This window comes from Garra rufa, chromosome 23 (genome assembly GCF_049309525.1).
Source record: "Garra rufa chromosome 23, GarRuf1.0, whole genome shotgun sequence".
Taxonomy (NCBI): domain Eukaryota; kingdom Metazoa; phylum Chordata; class Actinopteri; order Cypriniformes; family Cyprinidae; genus Garra; species Garra rufa.
The window spans coordinates 38,167,024-38,183,678 of record NC_133383.1 but is presented as its reverse complement, the minus strand read 5'-3'; the positions used below and the strand labels follow the sequence as shown (position 1 = coordinate 38,183,678).

Here is a 16,655-nt window from a genome sequence, read left to right as displayed (position 1 = left end):
TATTCCAAAGATTCCCGGATGGTCTACTACTTCACTTCAGAATTCGAAGTGCGGATCAATGCATACTCTAACGGCTAATATTGCCCACAACACATTGCGCGGTGAACGAGGATTCGATTAGAACTACAAACACGCATAAAAAGTGTTTAAAAACTACAAAAATGGAGGATATGCGCGAACAACAGGTAGAGAAAGGGGTTTGATTGAGTGATAAATAATCAGTGTGTAACCTGATAAAAAATATATATTTTAAATGTTATCCTCGTTATATTTCATGTGCAGCAACATTATGAACTTTTATAATGATAGTTTGGTCATTAACGTTTAAATGCATAATTATGCAAACACAAGCAGAGTTCTCGACATAAAGACTCCTGAAAGAACGTGCCTCTCAGGAAATTAAATTAAACGAAATGTAGATAATGTTAACTGTGATGATTGACAGGGCAGTCAGGTAACCAAGCAACAGAGCGTCCGTTTAAAAAGCAGTTATGACGAAGTAGTATGTCCCAAAGCTAGCCTACTATTCTGCTACATACTCAAAAGTATGTACTTTTTCTTCACAAAAAGAGTACATACTTTTAGGGCGTAGTATAAGTAGGCGAATTGGGACGCAGCAATGGACTTTTGGTCAATGAAAGTCTATGGGACCTTTTTATGATTTTTAATATTAATTTTTAAGAAAACCATAACTCAAAACAGTCTGAAAAGATATAGCAACCTAAGTCTGAACAGTAGGAAGATCTGACCCGAGTTTGGAGTATGTAGCTTGAACGGTCTAGGAGGAGTAGGTGTCTAAATATTTTCCGCTCAGAAAAATAAGAAGAAGAAGAAGAACTAGATAAAAAAGTTCGTCAAGACAAACTTTAAGTTGGCTTGAGAAAGCCGGAACAGAAAGTTTAAAGAAGTTTTGAGAAGTTTAAAAAAGTTTTTAAAAAAAAGTTTTAAAAAGTATAAAAAAGTTTTAAGTTTAGTCACTAGAATGTTGTTTGCATGACTAGCATGTCACTAGCATGGTATTAGCATTATGCTAGCATGACTAGCAAGTCACTAGCATGATTCTAGCATGACTAGCAAGTCCCTAACATGATTCTAGCATGACTAGCATGATTCTAGCATGACTAGCAAGTCACTAGCATGATTCTAACATGACTAGCAAGTCACTAACATGATTCTAGCATGACTAGCAAGTCACTAGCATGATTCTACCATGACTAGCAAGTTACTAGCATGATTCTAACATGATTCTAGCATGACTAGCAAGTCCCTAGCATGATTCTAGCATGACTAGCAAGTCACTAGCATGATTCTAGCATGACTAGCAAGTCCCTAGCATGATTCTAGCATGACTAGCAAGTCACTAGCATGATTCTAGCATGACTAGCAAGTCACTAGCATGATTCTAGCATGACTAGCAAGTCCCTAGCATGATTCTAGCATGACTAGCAAGTCACTAGCATGATTCTAGCATGACTAGCAAGTCACTAGCATGATTTTAGCATGATTACCAAGTTACTAGCATGATCTTAGCATGATTACCAAGTTACTAGCATGATTTTAGCATGATTACCAAGTTACTAGCATGATTTTAGCATGTTTTTAGCATGATTTTGATAGATAGACAGATGAGTTTGAATGGATTAGAAATAGTACATAGAAGGGCTTGACTGAGTCGCAAAGGATTCTGGGAGTTTAAATTTGAATTTTGACAGTTGGAGTTTGAAAAGTCTTGGCTCATTTGAACATTCCGTCAATGTTAGTCAATGGGATTTTCCCCAGTTTTAATCGGCATTTTTACGAAAACTGTAAGTCCGATCAGTTAGAAAAGATATAGCAACTCGAGTCAGACCAGACTGAAGATATGGACTGAGTTTGGAGTTTGTAGAGTTAAAGCTCTAGGAGGAGATACAGTCAGAAATTTTTGGATAGGAAGAAAATAGAATATCAGTAAGTTGGCTTTCTCAAGCCAACTTAATAATAAGTTTAAATAGGATTTCAGTAAGTTGGCTTTCCCAAGCCAACTTAATAAATAAGTGCAGCCTTGGTGAGCATAAGAAACATCAACATTAAAAAAACATTAAAAACTCGTACAAGTCGCAAACTTTTGAACATTGTCACTCTTACAGCAGCTGGAGTTCTATCATGAATTGTATTTTGCATTTACACTAAAAGCTTAATCTGTCATTTCACAGGTATTGTGATTGCTTTGCCAACGGGGAATTCTGTAATAACTGCAACTGTGTTAATTGCTTCAACAACCTTGATCATGAGAGTGAAAGACTGAAGGCCATCAAGGTAATGAATTACTGCCTATCTAACTCCTATGAAATCTCTTTTTCCCCATTATATTTTTTCTGAATTCCATTTTTTTTTTTTTTTTTTTTTTTCCCCATTTGAATTTTTCTAGACTCTGTTTTGATAGTTAAATTAAAGATTTTAATCAAAAAGCATGTGTAATCAATTGAAATCATGAAACTTGTGCAATTTATTAAAAGTTTAATAAATATTAAATTTTTAAGGTCCTATGAAATCTTTTTTTTTCTCTCAGATTCGGTTGAATTTTTTACGAATTTCTGTTTTCCTTTAATTTTCTGGATTCCATTTGAATGATTGCATTAAATTTTGCAAATCAAAAGCATATCTAATTGACTCTAATCCTAACGAAAAAATTTTTTTTTATTATTTTATTTATTTTTTGTTTTTCAGAAATAATGTGAATATTTACATTTGTCTGGTAAATATATCTTAAATAATGTTTTAATATTATTATTATTAGTTGTAGTTGTACTATTATTACATTAAGTAATATATTTCAGTCACAGTTTCTTTAAGTTAAACTGAACTTTTATTTTGATGGGTTGTTATAAACAGAAACGTGAAGGTCTTTACATGTGATATGATTTTGTAAGTTGTAATGCTCATGAAGTGACTCTCAGAGCGGTTTTTAGAGATTACGTTCATGTGTTCATGTACTCGTATATTGAGGTGGAAGAGGCTGAAAACACTGCGTGTCACAAGCACTTCAGTATGTGTGTAGTAAAGGAATTAATTCACATAGACATGCAAAGGGTTTATATTTAAGTAGTATTATTGTGACTTAATATTCACAGGCACTAGTCCATATCTTGCTTTAATTTAAGTGCATTGACTTTCTCTTTATTTATTCATCCAAAATTTGGCAAATTCCATGACTTTTAACGTTATACAATAAATTCAGTTTTTATGCCTGGATTCTACAATTCCATCCGTGTTTTACAGATTGCATCTGGGCCCTACAAGTATCTGCAGATCTGTGTTTTTTTCCTTTGTTTTTTTCATCTCACTACGAACATAGTATTTCAAATGTCAACAACCACCTAGCAATAGCAAAGCAAGCCCTTGACATCTTGTTTGCCTCACTGAACAGGACAGTTCAAATTAAGTATAAAGTAATGTATTTTCTCCCAGGCATGTTTAGACAGAAACCCTGTGGCTTTCAAGCCCAAGATCGGCAAAGGCAAAGAAGGGGAGTCAGACAGGAGACACAGCAAAGGCTGCAACTGTAAGAAGTCTGGCTGTCTGAAAAACTACTGCGAGTGTTACGAGGTGAGTGTCTGCACACTGCAAGGGGTTTTCACTTGTTTAGAACCAGATATCATTCTGTTGTCTGTTTGCATTAGGCAAAGATCATGTGTTCGTCCATCTGCAAATGCATGGGCTGCAAGAACTTCGAGGAGAGTCCTGAGAGGAAAACGCTGATGCACCTGGCAGATGCTGCAGAGGTGCGAGTCCAGCAGCAAACCGCAGCCAAAACCAAACTCTCCTCACAGATCTCAGATCTGCTCACCAGAACCACACCGGCCATCACCAGCGGAGGCGGAAAGTACGTCCCACCTTCACTTCAACAGCTCTGCAACTTGACTCTTCTGTAGTTATAAAGTGTACTAAGACCAGCAGAAAATGTAGATGCGATTTTCTAGGCCGATAATATTAGGAACTACACTCCCATTCCGGCGTAATAGTCAAGGAAGTTTGCTGCCGATGCAGGCTCAGTAATATCACGCAGCACATGTGCAAATGCTAACCTAGCTGGGAACTAATTTCAGGCGCTGCGTGATATTACTGCGCCTGCTGTGTCCATGTTATGGCAGCAAACTTCCTTGACTATTACGCCAGAATGAGAGTGTAGTTCTTAATCTTATCGGCCTAGAAAATCGCATCTTTACATTTCCGGTCTTAGTACATTATATAATTACAGAAGAGTCAAGTTTTAAATACGACAAATGTCGAAACTCGTTGGTCATTTTTGAACACGATGCAATTGGTCTAATTGGATTCAATGATCTATGCTAAAAGTGATATCGCCAGAACAGGAGAACGACTGAATGGATTTCAAAACGGTAAAACTCAACTTATTAACTCGGGAGGAGTTGTAGAATGAGCCTATTTGCAAAAAAAAGTGGAGTGTTCCTTTAAATAATATTACTGCTCCCGTTTTTCCTGATTATCTGCCCGTTTCCACCCATGGTAACGCCATTTTGTTTCCGCAAGCGACAGTGGTGTACTAAAGCCATTGCAAAAGTTCTTTAAAAAGGTGCTTAAAGTGTTAGTTTTTTTTATTTTATTTTTTATTTGACTTTTTGAAATTAAGAAGTTCATTTCCAGAACAAAAATTTTCTGATATTTTACTCACCCTCTTGTCATCAAGATGTTCATGTCTTTGTTTCTTCAGTCGTAAAGAAATAGTTTTTTTGAGGAATATATAGTGGATATCTATGGTGCCCCTGAGTTTGAACTTCCAAAATGCAGTTTAAATGCAGCTTTAAATGACTCCAACCAATGAGATGGGAGTTTTTTGACATACCCTAACTGTCATAATCAGCTTATTACACTTGTTACATCTTATAAAGACAACCCATGTTAAAATGCCTTGGCATTCTTCTAGCAACTGTCCAGAAACCACATGGAAAACTACAGGCTTGTGTCCTTTTAGTGTTCAAGAATGATCTTGTACTAATTCAAAGGTGTATATCTCTTTCTAGGTTGCCGTACACATTCGTAACAAAGGAAGTAGCTGAAGCGACGTGTGACTGTTTGCTAGAGCAAGCCGAGCAGGCTGAACTCGCCAACCAGCCTCAGGCCATGGCAGAACGCCTCATTCTGGAGGAGTTTGGTCGCTGCCTCAGGAGAATCATCAGTTTTGCTGGCAAAGCCAAGACGGACTGTCCCATCAACTGCTAAAGCTGTGACTCGGGACCCAAAGTGTTGCTGAACATAGAATCGGGCTCCACCGAGGGCACTTTTACCGGCCCCTCTAATGGATTCATGGGCCTTCTAATAAAAAAAAACACACAAACCAGAACTTCCCGTTGGATTGTGTGGAGATGTGTGTGGAGGACGCACTATATTCAGTAGGAGGACTACAGTACTTGATTGTAGCCCCTGCGACGGACTTAAACTGTTTGCTTTATCGGAAGGGGTTTATTTTAGAACAGTCGATACAATTTTAAGGTAGTTTGTTTTGTTTGGCAACGTTTTCCACTTTTAAATCTGCATAATCATGATACTTGTCTTTTAAAACTGGATTTTCATATTATCGCTCACTGTCATCTGAAAGCCCTTACTAATAACCTCTGGATGGTCAGGACACGGAAGGAACTTCCCTGCACATGTAATTAGCCGTCTGATCATGACTTGTATACAGTAAGTAGCCTGTACTGTAGCTGCATTATATTTAATTGCTCACAGCAGGTTGTGTTCCTTGACCAGTTTTCGTTGTTCCATTCACGTTCAAGCATGAAGAGTCGCTGGAAGAAACAAGGGCCACACAAGATTGAACCAGAGCATGGTGGTACAGATTTCCTGCACTCTAATCTATAAGATTAGTTTTGAATCTTTACTAATGAAAAAAACAAGCATCCGAATAAGCTTTGTAATCCAGTAGTGAGTCTTAAAGCCTGATATGCTTCATCTCAATCCATAGATCAGTTGAGAACCTGCTCAATGATTGTTTTCTCCGGATTTGTTTGTTTTGGGTTTTCTTTGCAGTTATTGGTTGATGAGCTCTGTCGGGGCCGAATTAAATCAAACCTTTTCATGCTTTGAGTCTGATGAGTCCACGCATATGTAGTCAGTAACAAAACAATTTATGGGTGAATCTCAAAACCTGTCGAGAACATGTTCAGGTCATATTACATCCCAAAATAAAATGTTTATTGCTTAAAGATACTGAATTTTAGGAGGCATTAAAACGTTCACCTAATAAATGAAATTTGTGTTATTTATTCACCCTCATGTCCTGTATGACTTTCTTCTGTGGAACATAAAAGATGTTCTGAGAAATTTGTGGGGGTTTTTTTTCCCCCTCTCAATACTAAAGTCAATAACCAAAACTACTTTTGTACAACATGAGGGTGGATAAATGGCAATATTTTCATTTTTGGGTAAACTACCACTTTTCAGGATAACTACATTATTTCCATTATCGTTATCCAACTGCAATCATTAAACGTAATGCAGGAAGTTTCATTGTCATTAATGTAAATGTTATTTTGACTTTTTTTTTAGTAGTGTAAAATTATTTTAGTTTATTTTTAATCAAAATGAACTGTTTATAAAAAGATAGTGTATAATAAACAGGGAAGACTCATTCTCATTACTGTAATTTCATTTAAATAACTATTACCGATTTTTTTTTTTTTTTTTTTTTTGCAGCATAGTTTACGTTGTGAGAAAAATAAGTTTTTTTATTTATATGAAAGGTTTTTCATAAACGCTATATAAAGATAATCTTGCATAATGCAATTATGTATAATGCAAGGGAAATCTCATTATTACTGTTAGTATAATTATTCTCAGATTTTAATAATAATTGCATTTTGTTTTGTTTTTTATAGCACAATTTACAGTAATGAGAATCAAATAATACAGAATTTGTACATATGCATAATTCAAGAAAAAAATCTTACTGTATGGTCATTTAAATGCAATTGTTTTCCAGTTTGGCTTTCTTTTAAATATTTTTCGGAATTTAAAATAATTGGACACTAATGAGAATTTTTTTTTTTTGTCCTATAATGGGATTATGCATCTTGCATAAACTTTTTAGGACTTTATTTACCTTTTGCTTTTGGGGTGAAATATGGCGTAAACATGTCCTGTTTGTGATTCATTGGCATAATATAGTCTTTATTAATAGCTATTTCCTCATGTGATATTAAAGCAGAAGTTCACTTCCAGAACAAAAATTTACAGACAATTTACTCACCCCCTTGTCATCCAAGATGTTCATGTCTTTCTTTCTTCAGTCGTAAAGAAATGGGTTTTTGAGGAAAACATTTCAGGATTTCTCCCCATATAGTGGACTTCAATGGTGCCCATGAGTTTGAACTTTCAAAATGCAGCTTCAAAGGGCTTTAAATGACCCCAGGCAAGAAAGAAGGGTCTTTTCTAGCGAAACAATTGGTTATTTTCAAAAAAAAAAAAAAAAAAATTGACAATTTATGTACTTTTAAACTTTGTCTAGCTCTGCGTATACTCTGTGTATTCAGGTTTAAGACAGTTAAGGGAATGTCAAAAAACTCCCATCTCATTTTCTCCTTCAACTTTAAAATCATCCTACATCACTGCAAAAGTACTGACCCAGTGTTTACAAAGTGAACGTGCAAAGAAAAAGAAATGCACTTTACAAAAAAATGTAAAACAGCGATGTTGAAGTTGATTTGATTTTGAAGTTGAAGGAGAAAATGAGATGGGAGTTTTTTGACATACCCTAACTGTCTTAAACCTGATACAGAGTTCACGCAGAGCTAGACAAGACGAGTGTTTGAGGTTAAAATGTATATAAATTTTACTTTTTTTAATCTTGTTTTGCTAGAAAAGACCCTTCTTCCTCGGCTGGGATTGTTTAGAGCTCTTTAAAGCTGCATTTAAACTGCATTTTGGAAGTTCAAACTCCTGAAATGCTTTCATTAAAAAACATAATTTCTTTACCACTGAAGAAAGAAAGACATGAACATCTTGAATGTCAATGGGGTGAGTAAATTATGTAAATTTTTGTTCTGAAAGTGAACTTCTCCTTTAAAACAATTCTATGGTATCAAATTACTCAAAAGTGCTTCAAGAAAAAAAAAATCATCAACTCAAGGTGGTCTTTAGGTTTGGTTGAAGCCATGATTTGGTTGGCACAGGTGCTAAATACAGACTTTTAAGCGTTATTTAAGAGCACTAGAGGACATGCTGCTTTTTAGGACTTAATTTTGCTCATAGTGCCTTCTCACATAACGGCTCAAACGATTCCTCACTGTGCTCAGTGGACGTCTGCTTTCTCAAACAGATTGAACATCAACAGCATGCCAAAAGATCTGATTTTATTCCGTTTTAGTTCAAATTTCAGTTGCTGAAACTATGAAGGAACTTAATCTTATTTTGATAAAACTACTTTTATTCATCTCTAAACAGACCATCACACTGTCATGAAGCCGTGTGATATTTTTGACATTTTAGGTATCTGATCTCCCCTACATTTCACTCAAACAGCTGGATTAGTTAATAGAGTTAATAGAGTGATGTTTCCTCAAGACCTTCATGAAATATAGCGTATGCACCTTGGTCTGCCTTAATAACCACCTCTATACTCAGGGCGTTTTTATGTAAATATCCTCATGATTAATAGTAAACATTCATTAGCTGCATGACAGCAAGATGACTTCTCATTCACATTATTGCATTTGTTTAGCAGCTGTTTTTCCAAATAATGCATAGGCCCACTATATTCTTTTCCTGTCGAGAAGACATGATAATGCAGGGTTCCTCACCTGTGCCATCCAAAACTTCAATATCTTCTCCGCTTTAGTTGTTTTTAGATCATCTTTTTGATATCTTGTGATATAAACACCGTTCTTATTGCAGAACCTTCCCTCCATTCAAATTCTGACAGATGCAAATGATTTTCAGGTTGGACTTTGTCTAAAAAAAGAAGATAGTGAATAGTAAGTTCACATCTTTGTCCAAATATAGCCAGTTAATGTAATCTTGCATAAATGTAAATGAACATCAGTGCTCCTTTGTACCTTTCTGAAAATTGCCATGTTTTTTCACAAATGAAACCCTTCACTAATGTATAAATGTGTTCATGTTTTCATATGACGAGTTGTATAAAGCTGTAGCGTTTGAGTTTTGTTGACTTCGTTCATCCTTTCTGTTTAACACATACCATGTCTATCCATGTGATTAAACACCATGTATCGAATTAAAATCCCTCTGAACTACATAAAAAGTTTATTTTCAGTGTCCTACTCATTAAAATTTAAAAAAGCGATGAACAAACTTCATTATAAGCACCAATGTCATCATTTCATTATTTGTATGTCAGGTAAACATTGTTTTGCATAAATGTCTTTCACGACTCACTAATCAATAATATAAAAGCTGCTAAACCCTGTTCTAGTCAAGTAAGTTCAATAAAATATGTTTATAATCGTAATTTATCTTTTATATTTTGAATTCCCCGTGTTTTTATGTAATGCTAGCTAACAACATTTGCTGTGAAATGTCTGATATAGTCGTAGTTCGTCTATATATTTTCTTACATTTACAATGTAGGCGTATAATTTGTCAAATAAAGCTTTTAAAAATGCTGTAAAGGTTTACCTCAGTCGCTCCAGTTCTTCAGGTGGCGCTGCTAGCAAGAAAACAATAGCAACGCGACAAGCGCTTACCGAAGAAGACAGGAGAGCTCCTTCATTTATCAGAGGATAACATGCTTCGGTTTTTAGGTTGAATTGTTTAATTTAGGCGTAGATTGTAATATTAGTGAGTAACGTTACTGGTTTAGATTTAGATTTTCGAGCACGTAAAATGGCCGCGAATCCGCCCGCACAAGGTAAACACTGTAACTTAGCCTGATAATATCAGATGCCAGAAACAGCTGGACTGTCATTTCTTATACTTCTTTAGAGCTCAAGGAATGTGATATATACCGTTTAAGTCATTTTCAAAGTAAATCCTTAAATATAACAACATATACAAAACGGTTGCCCATCAAATATTCACGAATGAGGTCGCTTTGTTACTCCAACGCTGTGTTTGTATTAGATTTGCGAGATTTAAATTTCACTAGTTGCTTGTTTTTAATTATTCAATCTGTACATTTGGTTTCAGTGGGATTTCAAAACAAAAACCGAGTTGCTATTCTAGCTGAGCTGGATAAGGAGAAGAGACGGCTGATACAGAGTCAGTCTATGAATAACCCAGGAGCCAGGTACTGTTTTCAAAAACTCATTTCATTATAAAATCATTTTAATTGTAATTTTCAATATTTCTCTCTCACACACACACACACACACACACACACACACACACACACACACACACACACACACACACACACATGGTTTTTATACTGTCCAGTGTCCACACTGTATTTTCTATCCCCTTAACCTAACGTTACCCCTAACCCTAACCTAAGAGGGAACTTTCTGCATTTTTACATTTTGAAGAAAAAAAAAAAAAACTTATTCTGCACGATTTATAAGCTTGTTTCCCCATGGGGACCTCAATTTAGGTCCCCACGGTGACACAAGTCCTCACCAGTCTGTGTGTATTCAGGTTTAGGTACCCACCAGGATATAAAAACAAGGCCACACACACACACACACACACACACACACACACACACACACACACACTGTGTGCATAATTATTAGGAACGTTGATATTCTGGTCATATTTTTTTCCAACCACATTGTATCAATTCCAAACCACATCAATCCTAATAACTACTATTAATTTTGTATTTAATCATTTATAAGTGATATATAATTGTCCATGAAGCCTGGGAGTGAAAACTCCTTATATTCAGTTGTGCAGAATTATTAGGCACATTTATTTTCTAAAAGAAATTGACAATTTATATACTTTTTTTTTTTTTTTACCTCAAATGCTTGTCTTGTCTAGCTCTGAGTGAACTTTGTGTATTCCGGTTCAAGACAGTTAGGGTATGTCGAAAAACTCCCATCTCATTTTCTCCTTTAACTTCAAAATCGCTGCAAAAGTACCGACTCAGTGTTTACAAAGTGAACGTGCAAAGTAGATAAAATGCCCTTTACAAAAAAGGGAAAAAAGCGATGTAGGAGGATTTTGAAGTTGTAGAAGAAAATGAGATAGGAGGTTCTCAACATACGCTAACTGTCTTAAACCAGAATTCACGCAGAGCAAGACAAGATGTGCATTTGAGATTAAAAAGTGTATAAATTGTCATTTTTTAAGAAAATAACTTATCGTTTCGATAGATTAGACCCTTCTTCCTCGTCTGGGATCGTTTAGAGCCCTTTGAAGCTGCATTTTGGAAGTTCTAACTCCTGTGCACCATAGAAGTCCACTATATGGAGAGAACTTCCAGATGTCCTAACAATAATCACTTTTCTCATACTTATAAAAACTCATAACCTATATGCTTTTCTTTCCCAGCATTCCACTTTCTCGACCAGCGGTAAATAAAGAGTTCAGGGATCAGGCCGAACAGCAGCACATTGCAGCACAGCAGAAAGCAGCTTTACAGGTATCGTAAGCTTCATGTTGGGAGTTTCAGTATTCATCTATATTGGTAATATTAATTAAATGAGTATTTTTCTCTGGTTTGGTTTCAGCATGCCCATGCACACTCATCCGGCTTCTTCATCACTCAGGATTCCTCCTTCGGTAATCTTATACTGCCTGTGTTGCCCAGACTCGACCCAGAGTAAATAAGCAGTAGCTATACGGACTGACTTACTGTTTTGTAAAAAACTTGCTATTTGAAGCTTTAATGTGGACATGCTAGATGACTTTGTTTTTTCATTAATATAAAGGTTTTTGTTTTTTAGATTGTTGTATGCTAGCCAGTATTTTTTCATGATTTTACATTAAAATGAGAAAACCTAACTATTATTGTTTTGTCATTTTTAATATATGTGACCCTGGACCACAGAACTAGCCATAAGCGTCAATTTTTTTTAAGTTTCCAACTTTACATTGATTTGTGGTTTGTTAGGACAGGACAATATTTAGCCGAGATCCAGATTTTCAAATAGTTGTAATCTGTAGGTGGAAAAAAAAATTAAATATTGAGAAAATCGCCTTTAAAGTTGTCCAAATGAAGTTAGCAATGCATATTACTAATCAGAAACTAAGTTTCGATATATTTATAGTAGGAAATTTACTAAATATCTTCATGGAACATGCTCTTTACTTAATCTTACTAATGATTTTTGGCATAAAAGTACCCATACAATGTATTGTTGGCTATTTCTACAAATATACTTGTGCTACTCAGGACTGGTTTTACGATCCAGGGTCACATAAGTAATCGATGTATTAATATATATCCGCTGTTACTTTCATTATTTTGTTGTGCAAGGAAAGCCAAGTCCAGTATCATCTAATGACCACAATACTTAACAAAAGGCATTAAAAAAATCCTCAATTCCAAAGGCAAAATTCAACAATACAGTTGTAATACAGTGGAGCTGTAAAATAGTGCGATAAAACTGATAAAGACAGAAATCTAACTGTATTCATCTGACAGGGTTGCTTTATTTATGCTACAATATTTGTTTCTCACCTTAATTTGTAACCATTGTGTTTGTTTTTGTAACCTTAAATAATCCTTGTTGTGTACGTTCTAGAATAAATAATGTAATATCAGGCACATATGTTGAACAGGCACATCTGTAATATATCTAACACAAACAGTATCTAACAATGTAGCATATCTCATAAGTGCTTAATATTGAAGAGAACGTCTACATTAACACAGAACACTTCCAAAACAGGAATATATATGACGGATAACAGGATTTGTTCCACTACATTCATATGTCTACAACATTATATGGAATAACTGGATTGACATTTTATCATCAAACACATAATTGTTGGCGTACATATAACACAAAATTAGCATCCAAATGTCTTAGGTTGACTTAATACTGCACTGGATAATGTATATTTTGCAATGCACATAAGACATGTGTAGTTACAATATAATCAAGACAGCAAGACAACATCAAAGTTTCATACACATTGACAGAAACAACAATTAAGACTTGGCTAATGCTTACCTAAAATAATCATACAATCGAATTTAAAGCTGCCATGTGTGTTTTCCAAGGATAAAATACTATCTCCTATCCCATGCAGCCATTTGTAGACTGTATTTCTGAGGAGTGTATACAAAGTGGCTATTTCCTTGGTTTATACAAGCTATACCTTGCGAAAACTATCCATTAGCATTCTTTTTAATCCAATTGGCAGTTGCTCAGTTTACACTTGCACAAGTTCTCTGGAAGTGTCCACTATCTATGGGGCTTTCGCACTGTGCAGTTCTAGAACTAGCCAGCTTGGTGGTTCCTAGAGAACTCATTTCTCTCTCGGGCCATTTTCCTGGTTACATTTGCACCAGCAGGAGGAACTCTATTGACACTGATGTATTTATTCACTGCATTTACAAACGTCAACAGGCGGTGAATGGAGGACACTTACGTCACCTAGTTCCTATAGAATTGTTTTAGACCCTACTCTGAAGTAGGAGCTAATTGAGTTCCCCTAAACGGAGTTCCTAGAACTAAAACCGTTTCTAGTTCCTGCGGTGCGAATATGCCATAAAGCTGGTACTTCTGCCAATAGTTCTAGAAATTATTAAAAGGTTCCTTTAGTGTGAAAGCCCCTTTTGTACACAGTTTTAAATAATAGTTTTTTTTTAATCCAATCACTTGAGATGTGAATGCCATGTGACTAATAACTCTAGAGCCACTGCAAAATTACATTGACATGCTGACAACAGTGATTGGCTAATGGTGCCACAAAAACACGCATAATCCCAAGCCCTTCGTAAGTGACTATCCTGAGTGACACAAAAGGCAGCAGATGGGGGGAAATATAAGCTATTTTGAGGCTTTGAAGAGCCTTCTAAAAAGTCACTTGGCAAATATAAGGATATCAGAAAACAGCTCATTTTAAATGGAAAAAATAAAATGGCACTTCATGTCAGGAGGTTGGTAACTCGTGACGTAGGCATCTGTCAACACTGGCAAACTGAACCATCCTACTCATTTGAACCTTGTCTCATTGGTTTAAGCCAGGGGTCTCCAAACTCATTCCTCGAGGGCCAGTGTCTTGCAGAGTTTAGCTCCAACTCTAATTAAACACACCTGAAACAGGTAATCTAAGTTTTACTAGGCATGCTAGAAACTTCCAGGCAGGTGTGTTGAGGCAAGTTGCAGCTAAACTCTGGTTTAAGCTATCAAAACATCGACTTCTTGCTCAATGAGTGCCATGCATTTGGGATGGTCCTGGATGGCCGGTGTTCTGCAGAGTTTAACTCCAACCATAATTAAACACACCTGAAACAGCTAATCAAGGTTTTACTAGACATGCTAGAAACTTCCAGGCAGATGTGTTGAAGCAAGTTGGAGCTAAAGTCTGCAGGACGCCAGCCCTTCAGGACTGGGTATTGGAGACCCCTGGTTTAAGCTGTCCAAACATCAACTTCTTGCTCAATGAATGCCATGCATTTGGAACGGTCCTGGAGGGCTGGTGTCCTGCAAAGTTTAGCTCCAACCCCAATTTAACACACCTGAACCAGGTAATCTAAGTTTTACTTGGCATCCTAGAAACTTCCAGGCAGATGTGTTGAGGCAAGTTGGAACTAAACTCTGCAGGACATCGGCCCTCCAGGACCGAGTTTGGAGTCCCCTGGTTTAAGCTGTTCACACGTCAACTTCTTGCTCAACGAATGCCATGCATTAGGGACAGGACTACCTGCTTGTCCACAATATGGAAGACGGAAGTGTTTAGGAAACTTGCTTGAAAACAGCAGATCGATTTGGTGCTACTAGTTGCTCAAAACGTACACTTCAGCATTAAGCAGAGTCTGAAGAGTCAAAAGAACCAGTAATGACAAAGTTGGTACTACCAGGATGGGAACTCCCTGACTGGACAGCTTGTTGCCTGAGGTCATTGCAGATGAGGACTAACTGATTGCTCTGGGCCTCGGACAAGCTGCTGCAACTCTGGTAAACACTGAAATTGGTCTTTCTTCCTGGAATGTTACCTTTCTCACACATGGTCTTCACCATCTTTGCTAATTTGTTCTTTCCCAGAGCTTGGCAGTTGTACCAGTGCAGGGCGGCGAGGTTGACCACAGGCTTGATGGACAGATAAAAGGGAGCATCTTCAAAGAGCATTGGTTGAGGTCTGCGCTGAGCATATTCCTTGTAGTCCTGCACAGGGCACGTTTGTGGAGCATGTGGGGTAGCGTAGATGCGGAACTCGGTCGTGGACCTTCGGTTTCTGGTGCTAGGGTCACTAAAATCCTGGTAGGTCCACTCTAGACATTCTAGTCCTGTTTCTGTGTTGAGCAAACGCACATCACCCCATTTGAGTGTGGAGCTATGGAAGCCCGTACAGTGGCCAAACGCCTTGGTGTTGTTGAGCCACACTAGGTTAAGCAGACCCTCAGGGTTGAAGCGACTCAGTAGCCCCCGTTTCCGTAGGAGCAACTCGTCAGCAAGAGTCAGCTTCATTGACTTGTGGGGTTTGTTGCCTTTGCCTTTGAACTTGAGCTCCAGCTGCTTTTGCTTGAGGGCATCCTGGGATCTTTGGAACTCCCGGTCTCTTGTAATGCTGTAGGCGTAGTGATGCTCCTTCAGATAACGCTCCAGGCCACACTGGTAGTTGGCCAGGCTGTTGGGCTCATACTCCGAGCCATCCCTTTGGCGTGCATCCACAAAGAAGGAGGCCAAGTAGATGTCCAATTCGTGGCAGGGGATGCAGTATATCTCTCTGGCCTCGGTTGGATACTTCGAAACCAGGAAGTCCCGAAAGTTGCGAAGAGCTGTTTGAGTGCTCCGAATGGTCTTCTCATTCTGTTCTCGGTATGCTCGCTCATCCATGTCTGCTGAAAGGGAAGAAGGTAGTGTTTTCATATGTCCAGAACATTATTGCTTAGAAAACAAAATGGACCTCAGTCAGGGTAGTAGGGTTCTATCTTTCGGTAAAGGATACAAATCCAAATCAATACTCATTTAAGGCAGTTGTTCCCAACCCTAGTCCTCAACTTTGCAAATTTTGTATATTTCCCTAAACAAACTCACCTAAATCTACTCATCAAGTAATAGAGATTCCAAGACCCGAAATAGATCAGATAAGAACGACATCCAAAATATGTACTGTTGGCAATACTCCAGGACTCCAGAGGTTGGGAACTACTGGCTTAAGACAGTAGGCAAGTCTTGTCCTAGAGAGCAACTGTCCTCACCTGCCATAGATTAAGTAAACCTAAAGACATTGATTAGCTTGTTTATGAGTGTTTGATTATGGTTGGAGCTAAACTCTGCAGGACAGCGGCTCTCTAGGACCAAACATGCCTACCCCTGGTATAAGGTAATCATCAACAGCAGGGGTGGCGAACTTCAGTCCTGGAGAGACGCAATCCTGCAGAGTTCAGCTCCAACCCTAATAAAAACTCTGTAAAACCATCTGTAGCTTCCCAGTAACCCTTCAGACCTTGATTAGCTTGTTCAGGTGTGTTTGATTAGGGTTGAAGCAAAACTCTGCAGGGTTGCGGTTCTTCAGGACCGACGTTCACCACTCCTGATCACAAGCCTTTTGTTTTTGTTTACTGGAAGTTTTGGAAG

At 37.3% G+C, this 16,655-nt stretch overlaps 3 protein-coding genes across 3 annotated transcripts in view; 2 read left to right on the top strand and 1 right to left on the bottom strand.

Moving 5' to 3' along the window:
* lin54 (lin-54 DREAM MuvB core complex component) overlaps positions 1-8,097 on the top strand; it is a 40,734-nt gene extending 32,637 nt beyond the window's left edge. The window contains exons 10-13 of the mRNA XM_073829988.1: positions 2,193-2,295; positions 3,448-3,585; positions 3,660-3,862; positions 5,022-8,097. Of these exons, the coding sequence (XP_073686089.1) occupies positions 2,193-2,295; positions 3,448-3,585; positions 3,660-3,862; positions 5,022-5,220 (643 nt within the window). The 3' untranslated portion in view covers positions 5,221-8,097. The remainder of the gene's footprint in view (positions 1-2,192; positions 2,296-3,447; positions 3,586-3,659; positions 3,863-5,021) is intronic.
* Positions 8,098-9,697: 1,600 nt separating this feature from the next.
* On the top strand, positions 9,698-11,892 carry inip (ints3 and nabp interacting protein). Its single transcript, XM_073830254.1, has 4 exons — positions 9,698-9,862; positions 10,141-10,240; positions 11,449-11,539; positions 11,628-11,892. The coding sequence occupies exons 1-4, from the start codon at positions 9,838-9,840 to the stop codon at positions 11,721-11,723; spliced, it is 312 nt and encodes a 103-aa protein (XP_073686355.1). The 5' UTR covers positions 9,698-9,837; the 3' UTR covers positions 11,724-11,892.
* Positions 11,893-12,178: 286 nt separating this feature from the next.
* Positions 12,179-16,655, bottom strand: part of LOC141299214 (uncharacterized protein KIAA1958) — a 33,475-nt gene continuing 28,998 nt past the window's right edge. Inside the window, exon 3 of the mRNA XM_073829564.1 lies at positions 12,179-15,916. Coding sequence (XP_073685665.1) covers positions 14,880-15,916 — 1,037 coding nt within the window. The 3' untranslated portion in view covers positions 12,179-14,879. The remainder of the gene's footprint in view (positions 15,917-16,655) is intronic.